Source organism: Amia ocellicauda, chromosome 11, assembly GCF_036373705.1.
Source record: "Amia ocellicauda isolate fAmiCal2 chromosome 11, fAmiCal2.hap1, whole genome shotgun sequence".
Classification (NCBI taxonomy): domain Eukaryota; kingdom Metazoa; phylum Chordata; class Actinopteri; order Amiiformes; family Amiidae; genus Amia; species Amia ocellicauda.
The window spans coordinates 11,626,121-11,646,408 of record NC_089860.1 but is presented as its reverse complement, the minus strand read 5'-3'; the positions used below and the strand labels follow the sequence as shown (position 1 = coordinate 11,646,408).

Sequence of the window (20,288 nt, the reverse complement as noted above, 5' to 3'; positions counted from 1 at the left end):
CTTCTCATTGCTTCAGATTTGATCCCACGTTCGTTTGCAGTTTAAAAAAAAAACCCGAAATGCTCCGGCATGATAAGTCAGATGTAAATTGTCTCCTGTTTGTAGCCCGGGTATTTACAAGGCTCTTACAGTTCCCTTTACTCGGTCTTAGTCTTAGGGTATATCTCAGTAAGCACAGCTTTAAATGTGATTAAAATGATCCCACTGTGGGAATCGGCCGAGGTCAAGAAAATTGTATTCACCTCCGTCGAAGTGATGCTCGCAAGCAAATGGATCAATTACAGCAGTAGGTGGTCTTTCATTTGCAGTGTCTTTTTTTTCCCCCCCACGCGCTCTTCGTGATGCCAGGTGGATTTAATTTGCCCCCTCAGACAACATGAATTAAACACAACTTGTGCAGAGGTGAAAAAAAAAAAAAAAAGGAAAATTGTGATCCAAATTGGTCTCGGAATTCACGGCAACGCCTTTTCTTTCAAACCGAGACGTTTCATTTTTTAAAGCTCGCAGAGTTAAGCAGAGGTATTTCCGCGGTGCTGCGGCAGCGGAACGGGAATAACAATGAGGGGATGCACGAGATGAAGGTGAAATGCAAGATAGATGAGGTTATCGTGTCTGACTCCTCCTTGCCAGCATGAAAATCTGAGAGACTTGAAAATGCCATCAGTGTGCAGTGGACTCCAGTGGAGGCTCCAGATTTGCCGAGCAGCAGGGCATGATTTGCTTTGTTTGAGTGCTTAGTTTTTGAGTTAGATTGTGGAGCTGCCAGTCAGGGGCTGCTGAGAATACTGTTTTATGTTTTTATTCTCTGTATGTACTGGAAGGAGGGGAAGATTATTTATATATATATTTATATAATAGGTTCAGATTGATACAGATTGTCTTTTCCCGTTAACAGATCACATCCTAAAAGTGCCTGACATTTTTTTTAAACAGGAAAAGACCATTTATATGCAACAAGCATCACTAACCCTGAGTTTCTTACTGTACCAGGGAACAGTCCACTTCCAAAACATCAAATGAGCGGCTGGCTGGTTCCCTTTTTTTTGTATTATTGATAGTGATCGTATTTGTTTCAAAAGGTCTGCACTGGCAGCAGGGAAAGGTTACAGTGAGTCTCCAGATACACATGGGTACAGAACTAGATGTATCCTTTTGGCCTTCACGTTTCCAAAAGCTTTTTTGTAATTACTATTTCACACAGAATTGTGTGTTGTTTTTTTATAATTAATTTTAATTATTTAGTGTCAGGCAACAGTACAGCCCACAGGACTCTTTAGGTACAACTGCTTTTCTTTAAAACCTTCCAATATCTCTTGAACTCAGTACTATTTGACTGGCTAGTTCGTTGCCAAATCTGGTGGAGTAGGATTGCCGTTCCATTCATTAACAGTCTGGGGGAAGGGGTGAAGTAAAACAGATGTAGCAGATACAATTTTGAGGCCCTTGCAGTTAGGCCAGTGATATAAAATACTGATATAAAATTGATATTCATAGCCATGGCCTTTCAAATTGTGTTTTTTGTGTCTTTTTCGGTCTCACAGACACCTCAGCTTCTTTGCATCAAAAGCAAGTCCTACATCAGTAATCCTGGACCTGTGGGAGGCCCAGCACTTCCACAGTGGCAACCTGAACCAGTTGGCTGCTGTGATGGCAGAGATCGGCAAGCAGGAGGCGATGATCTTTCTGGTGACGGATGGAGAGTGTTAATGCAGCCAAGACACCAGGAGAGACGAAACCTGGGCTGTGCGTGGACTGTCTGTTTTTTCTGGGGGGTGGGGGGGGTGCAGGTGCGAGTCCCTAGGAAAGAGAGGATAAGACGGTCTGCCGCCAGCTCTTCTGACACCTACAAGATTGGAAACAGTGCCACCAAGAGTAACACTTTAGAAGAAGTGCTGTGAACTGAGCAGGACTTTCTCTGCTTTTTAATGGTGAGCGAAGCGCAGCGTAAAGAGACTGAAGTTGAGCGATACAGTAATTCTCTTAATCCCAGTGAAGTCCTTGCAGATTCATGCATTATTCGCAAAGAAAATAAGGCTTAGTTAAACACTGCTTACTGTAAAGTGTTACCCAACCAAAAACCCATCCAGGTTTCCCATGTCTGGAGTGTCATGTCCGTCTCTCACCACATGTAAGTGAAAGTAATATAATATGGCGTTTCGAAGACCAGTCGTGTTTTTTTCTTTGTTTTTTTTGTAGCAGAGACGCTTAAATTTAGGTTTCCAAAACGGATAGCCATTTTTCAGGTTCAGGTTGTGTTTGCTTTGCCTACATTACATTAAACCTATAAGATTCTGTAATCGCCCTGATGTGATGGACCTGTCCTATGCTTTACTTCTCCTCTAAGTTGTATGGTCATTTTTACAAAAAAACTAAAAGAAAACAAAAAAATTGAATATAAATACAGTTTTGAGATTTGATTGTTACTGATCTTTCACAGTTAAGTGTATGGTATTTTAAATATATTGACTATATTTTCCAAAGTGTTGAAAAGGAAGAGCTTATGAATTTGGTGGAATAACTTTCAGGAGTATCTTCAGCTAATAAATAGGAATAAGCAAAACAGCAGTTAGATGTTGGATATGGAATAGTGAAAAATCTCAGACCAAATTAAGACGGGGGACAAACTAAGATTTAATGTAATGAAAGCTGTAGCAGTTATGCCATTTAAACATGGGAAAAATCCAAATTTTACTTTATATTTCATTATAATTTTCTTCAGTCCAATACATCCTAGGATGTCCCAAAAGACTCTTCCTTCTCTTCTGTTGTGGTTGCAGCGCTTGAAGAAAACAATGTATTTGCCGTAACACGAGCGTTTTTTACCTTACATCGCACACCCTCTATGGAAAACAAAGTGTCTCATTTGTATTAAATCCAGGCTGTGCCTAGGGGAAAGAAAACTGTAAATTAGGTTCCGTGACCATTAACAATTAACATTGAATGGTAACAAAAGGCTCAGAATAGATCTGGCAAACATTTAAATGAAAAAAGACTAATCTTGTTAAAATGTAATTTGTACAATATCCTGTTTCACTGTTGCAGTTGCTTTTTCTATTTCATCTTTTTTTATTTAAACGTGGCAGGAGGTATTAATTAAAACACAAATGCAGAGATATGCAGAGGATGGTGGTTGTGTGTAGTGAGGATTTTCCATCTGGCTGGCTGTCACAAAGAAACCTGGTAGAATCATGTCTTTACATTACTGGTTCTGTGCAGACCTATAATCTTTTTAATGCACCGCTTATGTCATCAAAAATGAAGCGAACCTGATCCTGTGAGCTTTATTTAGGGCTTAATGTTGGGCTACTTTTTTTTTCTTGATGCTTGAGCTCAGGCCAAAGTGTGTGCGATTCTTTTCACGTGTTTATTTCCAGAGCACCGGGGGGAAAAGTGCTCCTTGGCAGTGCTAAATATTCATTCAGCCCCCATTCAAATGAGTTGAGTTCCTTATATTGTTCCTAGTTCGCAGAAAAGCATATTAAGGAGCTATTGTCCCATATCAGAGTGTAAACACACCTCTGAGACTCAATATATTTAATTTGCCACATCTAGGTTACAAGAAAAGAAGCACTGAATTCTAAGTAGGTGCTCTTTGGAGAAATTTGGTCATTATTAATTCCACCTATGAGCTTTATGTACTTAAATATTTGCAACAGCTTTTCCAATACTGGGATGAACTTTGAAAGGCGAAAACACAAAATGTGTATCCTTGAAAGTAGCCCACTGCCACCTATCTCATGAAGGGAGGCCGTCCCTCCAAAAGTCCCAAGATGCATCAGAGCTAAGTTTCTTTCAGTAGAGTTTGAAAGATTAAGTCACTTCAGCTTTAACAGATTGTGCCTTTCATGATAAAATAATGCCAATGCATTTAAGCTGGATGTATTCTAAGTTTTACCATATAGTGTTCAAAGGTTACTTACTAAAGCGCAGTTACTTTACTAAAGGGAGTTATCTACAGCAAAATATGACCAATGCATCCCATTCAACATTGCTAGACAGTTGCTAGAGTCACTTCCACTTTTTTTTTGGCCAATCCAAGCAAGAACGGGGTCCTATTTAAAAGATGAACTAAAGAGATCAAGGAGCACAATAGCAGAGCCCAAAAAAAAAAAAAAAAGGATCATGGGTAGAGATATCTTCTACTGTACCTAGCCAGACCGGGCACGACCTCCATTCTGGATTATTCCCATATTTTGGCAGAGTCTGAAAGGTTTCTCTTTCAAATGCCGTGTCGACTGCAGGGGGAGTTGAGGGCACGCCGGTCCCCACGCACCGTGTGCCATATGTGCGATTAGTGCCCATCTGCGAAGGCCTGAACAACAGCCCACAGCAGAGGACTCCAAGGTTGCTGCTGTTTTTTTTATTTTTTTTTATTAACTTCACTTAATGAGCTACTATAATCTGAATTATCATCAAATCAATCCACTGGGCCCTAGCGTTCACTGTCAGTGTAACTGTTGCTATGATGAAGTCACAAATCACTGTGGGGGAGGTGGGAGCTCATAGATATCATTTATAAATAATATAGATATATTATTTCATATTTCAAAATCAATATTGATATTAGACTCAGTTTTGTATGCCGGTGAAGTTATGAAACGTAGATGTCTGCTATTTCTTTTTTCTTTTTTTGTTGATGTTTTTGTTTTGTTTTGATCTTATGTCCATATAAGGAAATGGCAAATTTCTTATCAGGGGATAGAGTTTTTATCTACTGAATGCGATGCCTCTGCAAGTTGGACAGATGGTCAATCACATCCAAAAGGCGTGGAAACGGTTAAGGCCAACACTTTCTTTAAACCCCTCTGTGTCAGTAACAATTGTAATGGCAGTTTTTGCTTTATTGTTTGCATATTGCTACCTAAGGATAGTGAATCCCCCCCCCAAAAAAAAAAAGGAGAGCGAGAGAAAACGTGAAACGTGTTTATGAAAACATCTGAATATTGCAGTTGTTTTTTTGGGTTTTTTTTTGCTTGTGCTGCAGTCCTGTTTGATGACTAAAGATGAATTTCTTGCCATCTTAAATGGAAGAAATCTCTACAGGATGTTTTAAATTATATTTTGGGCAGAGGATCCGAACTAATTATATGCTATTGTAAATGGTGATTGATCTCTTAACTATTCTTTCTAGCGTCACACTTATTATTTTAACTTTCACCCTTGAATTAGTAAAAAGGGTTTATTTATTTTATCCAATAATATTAATGGATCACAAAACTGCTGATTAGTTGTGGATCCTCTGTCAAACTAATCTGTGTTGATCAGTCGACAGATGTATCCCGTGCAGCATTCCCTGGATTTCTGGTAGAGCAGGTTTTAAGAAATCGCTCCCAGGCCCTGGGTAGATGTTGTCATTAATCAAGTTTGTAACATTTAATGAGCTGTGTAAATAACAAATGCTTTTATAAACAAACAAATAGAAGTAAACTACCACAGTACATGTAAGAGCAAAAGTTGGTAACCAAAGTTTTGTGATATATAACCTTTTCTAACAATACCATCTCATGGCACACATTGGGGAGCTCCCATTGATTCAGCTACACAATTGTGCTCATTTTACTTTTTAAGATCAGTCAATCGTTTTGATTTAGTTAAACTGTCTTAAGCATTAGAAATACATACAATGTAATATTTTTAAAGCATTTAATACTGCACAGATATAACATGGTAGCCCTGATAATTTGGGGTTTAAACTATGTTTCTGAAAAATACTACTAAACATGCAATACAATCAAACAATGCTACTTTTGAAAAATATATTATTTTGTATTACTTTATTTTAAACAGCATTTTATCCAAGTACTATACATTTTGATCAGGACAATGTAAGAAATGTCATTATACTTATTAATATTGGAAAATGAATTAATAACTGGATTATTTTGTATTTATTATCGCATAGTCGATTATGTGTTTGCCTGATACTTTTGGACACATTTTTAGACAAATTTCTGCTGTTTAGGCAGTTAAGACTGTTCTGCCAGAATCGTTTCTGTATTCCCTTGTGAGTCATTTAGTTGTCTTATCTTCGGCACTATTCATTTATTTATACATAATTCAAAACGTGAAGAAGGCAGACTGATATTTCCAAGATAGGCTTTTACTGAAAGAAAGCAATTTAGTGATTAAGGCATAGCATATGTTAAGTGTCCACCAATTATACAAAATCTCCATTCTGCGAGACACCATTCCTATACAGCGGTCATTGCTTCTAATACTTTGCCATTTTCTTAGACTGAAATATCATTGCGTTCACCTTGAGCAGGAAACAAAAACTGCTCGTCTTGATTTGTTTGTGATTTTGCCGTTCTGTCCACACTACAGAATATATTGAACATTTTGATTCTGTGCCCCAAATATATACAGGCACAGTGATAGGAAACATTTGACCATTAACGCCCAAGAAATGAATTGTTGTAGCATCACATATCTATCATAATTTTTAATGGTTTTATTATTAGATATGAAATTGTTTAAAAGCCAATGCAGCAAGTAAATATATCACATTTAAATGCTACAGCTGCTTTTAGTTTGTACCAATTTTGTATTGTATAAGGTACATATGCAAAGTTAGCCTTTGACAAATGGTTTGCTAAAACCTGAGAAAACAGAGGAGTTTCTTAAAGGGTTGTGTAAAATTGCCCAATTGCATCTACTTAAAAAGCCAGTCTAAAGATATCACGAGCAAAGTGGGGCACTTACTGAAATCATAAGTATACAGTATAGCACCACGTCACTCAGTTAAATCACTGTTTTGCATTTGCCCCTTTGTCCACTTCACAGCATGATGGCTAATTATAAAGAGAAAGCAAACCAATAATCTCCCGAGGTAGAAAAAATGAATCCATCCTGTTCTAAATCCAAGAATATTTAATTAAAAAAAAAAAAAAAGTGTTTTGGTTCTTTTAACTCAAGCTCATTCCTATCCATTCTGTATAATGAATGTGTGATTATTTTTTATTGATTTTCATATAAGAATTGGGAATAACAGATTTTGGTATTTGTGAATGTTCTTTCTTAATTCAACTGTTCTTTCCTTGCCTTTATGTAATTCAGAAAATGCTGTATTTATAAAATGCCACAGCGCTTATGCAATTCTTTTTTTTTATTATTGTTATCATTTTCCCTCTTCTGTCAATGTAAATTACATGTTGTCAAAAGTCTTGTGGAAGTCGAAAATCACCTGCTTAAGGCGATTTTCTGTACTTTTTGGACAATACTATGGATTTGTGGGTAGAATTTTGAAAATTCGTTTCTAAGTGCATTCAAGTATTTACTTGGCCTTATGTATATATACATATGAAATTTCTGAAAGGTATGTATAGTAATTCAAACTGAAATGGATGTAAATAAATTATATATTGTTAAAACATGTTTTAAATTATTTACTTCAGGTTTTTAAAAAGGAACTTATGTTTAAGTGACACCTCATGTTAAATTAGTACAGATCACAAATGTATCACTGTATGCTGCAGAGTAAATCAAGTAAAATAATTTCAGTACAAAAAAATACATGAAGTAGTAATTGAGATTTCACAAATATGAGTAGCTCACAACTACAATGCAGTTATATTGTGACTGGCTGACCTCACATAGACTGGTAATGCTGGGCAGGGCTTGGTTCATAAACGGCAAACAAAATGTTAGGGTATATTGTCAAGTGTAGGATTTTTAACACAAGGGCAGTGATGTTCAGACTGTACAATGCACTAGTTAGACCTCATCTGGATACTGTGTACAGTTCTGGGCTCCACACTTCAAGAAAGATATCGCTGCTCTAGAGGCAGTTCAGAGGAGAGCAACCAGACTTATTCCAGGTCTGAAGGGAAAGTCCTACTGAGAGACTGAGGGAACTGAACCTTTTCACCCTGGAACAGAGGAGACTATGTGGGGACTTGATCCAAGTCTTCAAAATCATGAAAGGCATCGACCCCATCAAACCAGAGGAGCTTTTCCAGATCAGCAGGGACACATGCACCCGGGGACACAAATGGAAATTGGGCTTCAAGGCATTCAAGACAGAAAACAGGAGACACTTCACACAGAGAGGTGTCACAATCTGAACAAACTCCCCAGCGATGTGGTTGAAGTGACAATTTGGGAACATTTAAAAATAGACTGGATAGGATCCTTGGATCACTTAGTTATTAATGGACACCAAACGAGCACGATGGGTTGAATGTCAACTTTATGTTCATAATAGTGATTCCGAGTAAAAAATATGGATCTATCATAAATAAAATCAGACCACATATTAATAAATCAAATGTCAGCAGGGCAAATGCATTGAAAACATTTATTATATGCACCAATACTTAAAAGATGTTTCAAAGTTGTCAGGAGAAAGATGCCAGTGAAACATTGCCCAGGTGCCCAGATAACTATTATGTAACACTTTGAATTGAGAAGAGTTTTATAAGTTAGACTGCAAAATCATCCTGTTTAGCTAGTAGCCTAATTCATATTCATACATTTCTGGTGTGCATTTAAAGTACAACTAAAGCAAAGCAAAAGAGCTGGTGCTTGCATCTTATAACACTACAATGTATTAGGATACTAACCAAAGTATAACTAGATGCCATATTAGCTATTTTGAAAAGAGTAGTAAAACATCCTTATTCTTCATACTGGATAATAATCGAATTCACACCTTTGACATGTGAAGTGAAGTCTTGACCTCCCTGTTGTTGGATGCTTGAGGTGCGGAAACTTCTCAGCTGGCCCCTTGACAACAAAACAACCCTCAGGGCCTGATGCATCCAATGCACAGTGATCAACACAACCTGCAGTCAATGCACAGAACAAGGTATTTGGCAGATAAATAACTCATTATTGAACAGCAGATATTTACAAGAGTCACTTAGTAAAAATCAAATAACTGCATCAATGTTATGACAGAGGTTCCAACTGGATTGAGTTTTCATCAACAGCCAGAGTTCAGCAGGACTGATCTAATGATTAATGTGTGTACCAGACTATTTTTACTGTGAGTTATTATTGTTACTGTATATATACATTTATTTATTGGTGGGGGTTAATCAAATAGTGAATCACTACACATTGCCATTAAAAAGAGCTACAAGTTCATTCTAAATGAATCAACATTGAGTCCAAATACAAGTACCACTTTAATTGTACTTTAATTAGATTTTCTTGAAAGGGTATATATTCAAAATATACTAAGCATATAACGGTCAAATCTACACATAGCAGCATTTAAACTCTGTTGTAAAAGTATATTGATATAATCCCTGTTGATTTCTTTCTATAAATAAAAACCCAGGCACAAATCACACAGGCAGTTATTACAAATCAAATCTCAGCACTCTAAGACGTCTGTTCAATTTTCTTATTTTATACATTTTCCATGTTACATCATCTGCCATCTTCCCAGTACCTGTCTGTGGGGTCCCAGGTAGAGAATGCATTTCAGTGGTGAGGGTTTGCACACCTGGACTCTCCTGCTTATTTAACATTAATAAATATGTTGCAATGTATTTTAGCATTATTCCATTTTAGAATGTAAAAGTTCTAATAAGAACTTTTTTCAAGTTTTTGGTGTGGGAAAACCTTTTCAGGGGCTTCAAATAAACGTTTTACTGATCACTTACAAAGAAAAACATGACATTTTACTGAAACAATTTCCCATGATTCATACATTGTTTTAATTACTAAATAAATAATACTGCATCTGTGGAATATTATTACTAGCACAGGTCATATAATTGATATCTCCTGATTATTAGTATCTCATAATTACTACTTAATACCTGGCACTAATAATTAGCACTTATTATATCATAGTATGATATATAAAAAATAAACATTAATCCTGTAAATATCACATCAAATTTGGAGATACAAACTCTGAACAAGATTTCTAAAGCACTTCAAAGTAAGGGGCAGTTCAACATATTTCATTTTCAGATTGTTAAAACCATAACTCAGTTCTGTCATGCCCTAATTACTTTTATAGTTGAAATACATAATCATGAATTCGTACATTAGTTAATAATAAAAAATAAAAAAAATGTAATGTTTGAGTCTGAAATCCCCAAATAAGCTCTGCCTTTACATCCCCAACTGCAGCACAGAGTCAATCCGTATGGGAACAAACTCAAAAGCAAATGGGAAAACTCCCTTTATTAACCAAGACAGAAACACAACTCCAACACAAATCACATTAAAAATAGCCGACTTAACAGTATTAAGCTGGAAAAGTTCCGCTTAAAGTTGATAAAGCAAACTGGATGTCAAACTCACAACCCAAAGAGCGCACTTACCGAGAGACATGTTGTTGTCCATGTAGCCAATACAACCGCTTTTCACACAACACACACGCCATCACTGCCGCCTTCACACCCACACGACACGGGCCTCAGTGGAGCTGGCCATGAAAACATACTAAGGGTTTACATGACAATGTTTGATGTTTAGAAACCAGCCGCCATGTTTCCTCCGGCGTGGACAGCGCTGCGCTGACGTCATCAGTGCGAGTCCCTCACCGCCCTGACTGGATCGCACCTGCGCCCATGACGTCATTGCGGTCTGCCTTCTTCACAGACACGCCCACCGTGGGACGTCAGACACACGGATTAGAGGCCAATTAGCGGCTGATGCGCCAATTAGAGGCCGCTGAAGCCGAGCTCGACTCGAGGAAAGCAGCGCGGCTCTCTCTGCTGGCGTGGCGGGTCAGCGGGCTCAGCTCAGCTTCCAATCCCAGGGACTCGCAGTTAGAGCCGCTAGTCACTGTGGCCCCTGAGCCTCTCCATGAGGGTCCACATCGAGGCCCAGGTGGGGATCGGGCTTCTGATGGGGTGAGTTTCGGTGGCGCTCGGTTCTCTACCACGTTGGCGATTTTGGGGCAATGCCGTTTTTTGGCGGTTCCCCAAGAGCCGAGCTTCAAATGGGTTCAACAAAATCTGATGAACTGTAAAAACGGGTGTTTATATCACTGGGAGTGGATGGCCTGTGTGAGAGACTCACTACTTTCAGCAAAGAGACATAATCTGTCAACAGAGGTGAGGACATGGAGGACATAGATGCAATTTATGAAAATTAAAATAACCAGAGAGATGAGATGTAATTGTACTGTTATAATAGCATTAGACTGAAAGCCCTTCCTGCTGTCGGGGCTGAGAGCCGAGCCGATGCTCTTCTAGGCGCCGCTGCGCTCACACTGAAGAGCGGCCAGACCCGCAGCGCCGCCGGCAGAGCTGGAGCAGGAGCTGAGCCGCGCTGTTCAAGGGCCAGGGGACATAAAGGCACTATAAAGTCTCCTCGATTTTTTTATTATATTCTCAAACATTTTCAAATCACCAGTGGTTATTTGCCGTTACTGTTAAATTTTATACTTACTGTATTTTTGCACTTATGTTGTAAGTCGCCCTGGCTAAGGGCATCTGCCAAGAAATAAAAATATTATTATTATTATTATTATTATTATTATTATTAATAATAATAATAATAATAATAATAATAAATTTGTACTATTTTACCTTATAGTGTTAAAATATATTTTCATAGAATGGCGTTTTGTTAATGTTTCATAAGGGTCCATGGATTAAATGTTACACAACTTTTTGTTGAGACATGAATACAATTGAAAAACATGTTTATAGCAAATACATTTTTCATTACACTTTGTTGATCCCCCCCCCACCCCTCTCTTAGTCCCTGTTTTGAAAACTCAGATATATGGTAACCCATGGGGCGCCATACGCACACTTTTTTTTTCCAAGTGTTTTAACTTAAATCTTGTGTTTTTTTCCTGATTTAGTAAATACTTAAGCCGTTTTTTTCCACATTTATAAATATTTCATTTTTTTTAAATACTTAAATGAATGCTAACTCTCCATTTTTGAAAAATAAATCTTTATCATTTAATTAAATATTTACCTATATCCAAAATATGTGATTTGCAAACAAAACATTTAACTTTAAATGTAATGTAAATGTTAAATATAAATGCCAAATATAAATGTTAAATGTGGAGTTAAATATATAGCTAACATGCAAATAGTCTCGCCCCTCTGGTCAGGTCAGCCTCTCACAGCAGTGGGGGGGCATGATCCCTTAAATGGTGGCTGAAGTGTAGTGACAGCAATTGCAATAAATTATTTTTTCCTGTTATTTAGAAAAGACGGATCCTGTTTATATTTAACATTTAGATTTAACTTTTAAATTTAACATTTGCATTTAGATTTAGCATTTAGGTTTATATTTAACATTTAGACTAAATATTAAATTCAAAGTTAAATGTTTAGTTTGCAAAGTCCATATTAAGGATTTAGCTAAATTTTTAATTAAACGATAAATATTTATTTTTCAAAAACATAGATTCAGCGTTTATTGCAGTATTTATTTAAAAAAAAAAAACGTGGAATGTGGAAAAAACGGCTTAAGTATTTACTTAATTTGGAACAAAACAAAAAAAAACTAAAAAGTGTGCGGTTTTATATGTGGCACCCTCATACTATTGAACATCTTCTAATACCGGAGTAACGTCTGTCCTGCCAAGGTTACACAAGGCCAGCCTTGTTAATTGCAGATTATAATGTTGCCCCTTTCCATCAATTGTACATTATAAACCCAGTTCATGCGGATTGCTTTCTTCATCAGTGCATCAGTGGAAAGTTACTACAGTGTTTTTTGTACAGTGTCCATATAGACCATCAGATGTTTTGATTTAAATCAAGCACTACAGCATTCGATGTACAGGTCTCAGTGGAGATCATACAGCTACAATAACATTTAATAATAGTACAATTATTATGAAGAGGATGACAAAGAAACTAGGAGAACAAAAAATAATATAGCGTGTGCAACTATAAGACTATTTTTGGTCACACTTACCTTTACCTGCCTGGCCCACTGCTGTACTCCCAGCAAAGATGTGGCCAAATGTGCCAGTCATCCAATCAGGATTGCCTCATATCCCACGAGTCGGTCGCCCATCTTGTCACTTTGTCAACATCCCTTCACCCCCAGTGGCTACAAGTTTCTAGCTACATCAGTGCTGGAGGGTCACCACAAAAGTACAATATAAAATGATGTAAACAAATACAACTATTTACATAATGACAAATAAGATCAATAAAACATTTTGCAAATAAAGTATATGAAATCCCAATAGTAAAATAAAGTCATCAAAAGTTAAATATTAAGTAATCTGCATAATTATGACTCCATAACTCAATAATCATGACTTAATATCTCATTGTTATGCATATCATAATTACAACCTGTTTCACAATTATGACTAAGCATCTCATAATTATGACTTACTCTTTTGTAATTTTGATTCAGCATCTGATACAGCCAATGATCACATAATTACAGCAGTATCTTATTACCACTCACTATCTGGTAATGTTTAGTGGATCACATGTACCATTAATGTGACATAATAACACCACTGTAGCTCATAATTATGACTCAATATCTGGTCATTAATTTGTATATCATAGTTAGTTTCATGCGTCATGATGACTTCATATCAAATAATTATTTCTCATAATAAACACATCAGAACATGTTTGGAAACATTCATTAGACACATGACATCAGCCTTTAATCAGATACAATTAATATGCTGATACGGATGCTGATCATTATTATTGTTGCTTATTAAATTAACATAATTGATCTCTAACTGGAAGGTTCATAATTAACCACTAATTAAGCAATGAATAAGGAGCCCTAGTGGCTAACTGAATTGCAATACAAACAAAAAAGTTTGAATTCACTTCAAAAGTGAAAAACTAGGACTTAACAGTACACACATTGGTTCATGAGGTTGATGGCGGTAATCTGTGGTTGTAGATTAAAATACTATGTTTGAAACAAGTTTAGAAGGAAATACACAAACAAGAAAAGTGATTTTGAAAAAGTTAAATGGATATTTACTGCTTTCCTAGATGTCACATTGATTACACAGACTGAGGAAAAATAATAAAATAATCAAACTTAAGACTTTAAATGTCGGTAACAGGAAAACAAGAAAACCACAAAAGACTGAACATTAAGGCAAGTGATTTATTGACTAAAAGTTACTAGCAATATGACATGTCAAAAATGCTTTCTTGTTTTTCAATTAACATTTTTCAAGCATGCATATCAGAAGAATACAGTAGGTTTTTTTTTATTTTTAAAAATATTTTTGTACTAATCTTTATTATAGTAAAGCATAAAAAAGGCACATGTAACCAAGATGGGTTCATACATAACAATAAAATAAAGGGGGTGGGGGGGAAAATGCTAAAAATCATATAAAACTGAAAAAGGAACGCTTAAAAACGCCTGGTGCGTCTTTGGTGCTCAGCTTTGTGCAAAGGCATGGAAAGCTTTCAGATGGGAAAATACAATTATAGGTTTATTTTAATTAATTAATGTATACCGGTTCCTGCACACTTAGGGGAATAGATGTATACAAATGAAAGAACCGAAAATACTTAACATTTAAATTCCCTTAAAAACAAACAAACATAAAAATATACTATCCGAAATGCGATCTATGCAGTGTTAAGAGCCCAGTAACTAAAGACGCATATATAAGTATCGATTCTACAATAATATGTGATGTGTTTGATGCAATACATTATTGTTCATCTTGAGGTGGGGGCAAAAATAAAATGCTGCCAAACGTATTAGCCATCACAAAATAACAAGAATGCGTGTGGCTCAGGCAAAGAAATTAAGACTAGTACAATTACTCATTTTCCAAAGATAAAATAGCATAGATTAATGGTTTTCATGGGGATGTTTTTAAGCATGTAGTGAGCTTTCTTTTAGAAGTGTTGTGGTTAATGTTGGTACTGTATATTCAGGCAAGATCTAGAAACATTTTTAATTAGGATATTGTAGCCGTAAGATCATTTGCAATAATGACAACCGATCCAAATTTAATAGCACCTGGACTTTTACGTAACCATTTTGGTTTAATACTTTTTCAGTACTGTTTTAAGCACTGTACGAGAGACCATGCAATCCACTACACATAAATAATGGATAGCATATAGTGAATACTAGATCAGTTTCCAAGATGGTTGTGCAACACTGTGTTGGATCTTTGTGTAATACAGTAGTGTGGCACATATTTATTATTAAATCAAACTTTCAATTGCAAAAAAATGACAAATAGCAAGACATTCCAGTTCAGGCAGTTGTTATTCAAAAAAACGGTGCAATTTTACTAGATATTCATTAGTGAACCAATTTCCAAATGACAGTATGCTGCGAAAAAGAAACTAAACTGCCTTTCACAAAATTCAGTTATATAAAACTGACTTCACAAATTTCTTGAGAAACCTGTATTTAATTTCCTCTCAAAAGGTAAGTTTATATACCCTTTATGGTGTTCTTACTAGATGTGAAATGTTAGTGCTGTTACAAAATACCTTAGACCTGTGTTTTTGCTTTTTGGCTATAAGGGAACAAATCCATTCAGTTTTACACACATATACTAGACACCTGGTGTTTCTTTTCATCAAACATATGGGGTTCAGCAGCCCCCCAAAAGTAGTATTTTATCATTATTTCAAAATACAAAATCAAGTGAAACAGAAGCAGCTTCACAGCAACATTTGGATTAGAAATATTTACAAAATACCACACTGAAAGTTTTCCACAGTTTACATTTGTAAAAAACATCTACATGAACACTTGCCTTTTGGCAATAAACTTAAAGCAGTATTACGGATATAAAAAGTAGCCAATTGTCACCGCTTTTTATGCTGCCCTTCGAGTAAGCATTAAATGCAACTGAGAAATGTAAACACTTCAATATGTAATTAGTGCCGATGTACTTTAGTTTGAAAGTTGCAACTGAAACCTTGAGAGAACTTTTCAGAGATGAGCGATTAATTATTATTACTTCGACTACTACTCTTATTCTGCCATAAGAATGTTTATAACTGAATGGTTAACGAGATGTAATTAGTTCCCCATGTTTTCTAGGAATGACCACATTAAGAAAAAAAAAAAAAAAAAAAAAATGGATTCAACCATTTTTTTCACATCAGAGAAATGCCCCCTACATAAATGTAACATAAAGCACAAGGCCAGATATCCAAAGTAGCAAAGAAAGTGCTTTCAATAAGCTACATAAAGCCAATATTTCTGAAGTTTTTTTTTTTTTGTTTTTTTTTAAACAGGACTACTTCACCTGAATAGGTAGCATTTCGTCCAGTTTCTATTTTAAAAAGCTTTATCAGACACTTGTACAGGAAATAATAAAGTAGTCATGTGATTCATTGCAAGAGGATTACGGAGGTGAAAATGCACTAGTATGTGTAAACCTGCAGTGTTGCTTGGTAGCTAGAACTCAGCATGACAATTAGACAGAATTGCAGTATACATCGGACAACCCAATCAGCAAATGGTACGACTTTTGGGGATTTCGTTCTTCTATTTGTAAAGAAAGGTACATCAAATACGGGTAGCAGTGCGCCAGAAGTCATTAAGAGAATCTACTTATAAAGGAAACGAGGAGAAAATCGCGGTTTTGCAACTGGAATTAATGTTCACACCTCTGGAAGAAAACAAATGTGGAAAAGAGGTGAAGCTGCATTGACTCAGGGTGTAACTATTGTTTGTTCTAGAAAAAAAAAAACATAGGTAGATGATGTTTGCAGCGAGTTAAAAGTAATAACCCAGCTTTTCCTCCTATTGGTCCCTGCAGGACAGATATGCAAATTGGCACAGTCGACACAAAAGATGAAGCGGAGTGAGTGCGGGCACATCTCAGTTCAGTGGCAGTGCAGAGAGGGGGTTACAGCAGGGTGAAGACGTTGGCATCACTTTCAATTGGCATCTTATCTCCCACCTGCCGACTGCCCCGCTGTCTGTTCAGAAGACGCTTCAAACGCTTCAAACGTGTGAAAACGCATGGGTCTTACACAGGGGCTTGTCCTTCTTGGAATAAAAAGTCTTCCCTTCCAAATTCATCTGGCAAATCTGAGACAGAAGGCCAAGGAAAACGTGTTATTGCATATTATGGCAGGGATAAAAACAAAAATGACAAAAGGCAAACATTCAAGACAAGTCGCTTGTTTTGGTGCTCTATACTAGATGGGGTTCGTTCTTCTATCCAATCAGATGTTACAATTAAGTACCAAGATTAACACTGAATTTAATTTGCATCGGAAACATTCTCTTTTTGATTTTGAGTCTATATCTAGTCCCCTGTGAAGAACATGACCAAGGGCAAGAGGCAGTGGCCATAATTTTGATCACTTGTATTGAGAAACAGCTCCTGTCTCTGGCATCTCTTCTCGATGAATCAAAATGACTTACAGCGCAGACGAAGCAAGTGTCGTGCCAACTGTAGCCAAGAGCTTCTAGGAAACGGTCTCCGGCATCAATCTTGAAGTCACAGCCATGACATTTCGTTCCGAACATCTTCTCATAGTCTGTAAAGATAATTCAATTCAGTGCTCCCTAAAATAACGCCAGGAAAGCCTAACAAAGTTTGTGCTTGAGCCTGATAAATCAAAGTAAGAAGAAAAGAAAAGTCTACTTCATTAGAGGAACTGCTGACAAATTGAGCAAAAGTGATCCATTTTTAAAGAGCACCTAATTTTAAATCCGCTTGGAAGCTTAAATATACATCTGAGCTTGTCAGCGCGAACGACTCAAGAATCTCTCCAGCGCACTTAAGGAGTGTCATTTGCAGCAGTGGTCTCCGTGGCAGATAGCAATTTAAGTGGATGAGACGGCACTTTTTGTCTTGACTTTCATTACTCATAATAATGTTGTTCTAATTTCTTTTTCCACCATCAAAAAAAGCCCGGGAGTCGTCAGAAGGAACAGTCATTAAAGATAAAGGATTTGGAGGAATATAACTTATCTGTCTTAAATAGCCCGACTTCATTCTGACCATAGAATTTATTGCATCTAACTGCAAAAGGGAAAAGGGTTAATTTCAGAATGACTCAAGCACTTTTTCAAACTTTCTGTGGTGGAAGTATCAGAGCTGCCCCACGAGGCAAAAAAAATATGTATCCTCCAAAGACGTCTGCTTGAAATGTGCATGCAACTGTGTGTAACCATAGCGTAGCAGAAGTGGAGCCAGATACCTTTCTCACAGTACGGCTCCCCCTCCTCCATGTAGAAGGCTTGGTTTCGGATCGGCGTCTTGCAGGCGGCACACATAAAGCACTGCACGTGCCAGGTCATCTTCAGGGCGTGCATGATCTCCTGCGCAAGACAGCCGGCACAGCATACATCACATCACAACCCCTGCCAGCTGTGAAAGACTGATGGACCCTCTTCGGGCCCTCTAACGACTCCACTTAGCTCCAGGGTAACGGCACATTTTATTGAAGGAATCCCTTATGTTCTCGCAGCTAAAACCTCACTCCGTCTCCTGGTAGCACAGCGATTTAATAACTCACCCAGGGAGCAGCACTGCCCGCGCCAGAGGGGTACGACTGGCACAGCCAATTAACTGCCGGCATGATGCAATGCTCAGACAATGGCTTTATCTGCCGTGAACCAAAAGCTGCTAATAAAATAACCCCCTGGACCGTCTAGGTCTAATGCTTTAGGATATTAATGTTGTGCATTAATGCATTAATGTATAAAGTTTTTCTTTCCCACCTTTCATCACAGATTCATCACATTGTATTCAGCCACATAGTGATAGAAAAAGGGCAAAAGTCCACGTGTGTGTATGTGTATAGCTTTTTAGAAAAAAAAATAATACTCACTCCAGTAATCTTCTTCTTGCACTTTGCACAATTGGGTGCGTAGCGACTGTCGTAGCACTTGGTGCAGAAGACTGAGCCCCTCTCCTCAAAGAAGCCCCCTTCCTCTAAAACAACCTTGCACTGGGAGCAGGTGAACTCCTCCGGGTGCCAGGAGCGGCCCAGGGCCACCAGGTAGCGCCCCCTGCAACAGACGGAGACAGTCAGCAACAGAGCAGGCAGTCGAGAGGAGTCAGTACTGATGAACAATAAACAGGAACCACATTTTCACATCCTACGACTCAGTTGTTCTCTGACAGAGAGCATTCCCGCCCCCAAACACACCTGATGACCTTGCTACAGGCAGCACACACTGGGGTCCTGCCACTGTCCTCGGGCGCCTGCTGTGCTGCCTGCACGATGGAGCTGCGGTTCTGCATTGGCGTGGGCTGAACCGGCTGGCTGTGGCGGGTCATCACCGTGCTGGTCTTGTCTGGACGGTACCGATCAGCAAAGCCGGGGTCTGTCACCCAGGGAGGGCGACTGGAGGGGCCTGTGGCAGGGGCAGGAGCTTTCGGGGCGCCTTTATCTGAAAGAATTGTAAGAAAAAATGAAAAAGCTGAACACCCACCTGACTTTGAACGGTCTTAAATCACACTGACCCGGGACGTTAATTAAAATCCCTCAACTGGATTAATTAGGTACGTAGCCCTTCTAACCCCTTTCATTGCAGCATTTGTTACCATCAGCTTCTTAATTCCGCCATTTAATTGAAATTAAATCAAGGGTTTGCTTTGCTTTGTTTAGTTTTTAAAGCATCTGCAATAAAGGGTTGGAGACAAGCCCCCAGATCAATTTGCCTTTCAACTTGATTGCATTTTAAATTAGAAAAAAAACAATTACTTAAATCTGTCCAAACCTAAATACACAGGATATGTACAATAATGTGTATGTACAAAATGGTTAAAAAAAAAAAAAAAAAACAAGGCACATAAATATTTTTAAGAAGTATAATCCCAAAACAGAAATCGGGGAAAACAAAACCATCACCTTATTGCACCGTTCACTTTTCACCGATTCATAAATCAGTATTTACACTGTCAAGGAGAGAGGTCTGGAGTATAATCAGACCACCTGAGGTCAATCAGAGAGTTTATGAGCATCCTCAGATTAATTTAGTTGAGGATTCATTGAGGATTTAGAAAATTACTTAAAATGCCTTTTGCTTTTTCAGTGCTTTAACAAAATTAGTTACAGTACCATCTTGTGAAGCTAAGCACATCATACTGCCACAGCAACCTACTTTACAGCCACAAATGCTTTTTCACAATAGCTTGGGAGATACCACCATTAGAAACAGATTTGATTTAGTAACGTGCAAGTAATCAGCTGATGTGAAACTGTGTGGATCTTACCTTGCCCCCCAATGCCTTTATCAGCTGCTGGAACTCCAGGTCCAGTTTTGGAAAGACTGAAAGAAAATATAGCCTTATAAAATATACATATACACACACACACATACACCCAGATTATACACGATTTCTCACCTAGGCTTTGTAAAAGCAATTTAACTCCTTATATTACATTAATAGCTCCATGCCA

The 20,288-nt window shown here is 37.6% G+C and overlaps 2 protein-coding genes across 9 annotated transcripts in view; one reads left to right on the top strand and one right to left on the bottom strand.

Annotated features, from left to right (window-relative positions):
- Positions 1-7,370, top strand: part of unc5a (unc-5 netrin receptor A) — a 187,827-nt gene extending 180,457 nt beyond the window's left edge. The window contains exon 16 of the mRNA XM_066716557.1: positions 1,542-7,370. Within this exon, the coding sequence (XP_066572654.1) occupies positions 1,542-1,707 (166 nt within the window). The 3' untranslated portion in view covers positions 1,708-7,370. The remainder of the gene's footprint in view (positions 1-1,541) is intronic.
- A 6,647-nt stretch (positions 7,371-14,017) lies between these two features.
- The window catches only part of pdlim7 (PDZ and LIM domain 7), a 46,102-nt gene continuing 39,831 nt past the window's right edge, over positions 14,018-20,288 (bottom strand). For all 8 annotated transcript variants that reach the window (XM_066716550.1, XM_066716547.1, XM_066716552.1 and 5 more), the window contains 6 exons: positions 20,102-20,157; positions 19,032-19,275; positions 18,711-18,891; positions 18,078-18,198; positions 17,296-17,411; positions 14,018-16,956 (listed from right to left, as the gene is read on the bottom strand). In XM_066716550.1, the coding sequence (XP_066572647.1) occupies positions 16,870-16,956; positions 17,296-17,411; positions 18,078-18,198; positions 18,711-18,891; positions 19,032-19,275; positions 20,102-20,157 (805 nt within the window). In that variant the 3' untranslated portion in view covers positions 14,018-16,869. The remainder of the gene's footprint in view (positions 16,957-17,295; positions 17,412-18,077; positions 18,199-18,710; positions 18,892-19,031; positions 19,276-20,101; positions 20,158-20,288) is intronic.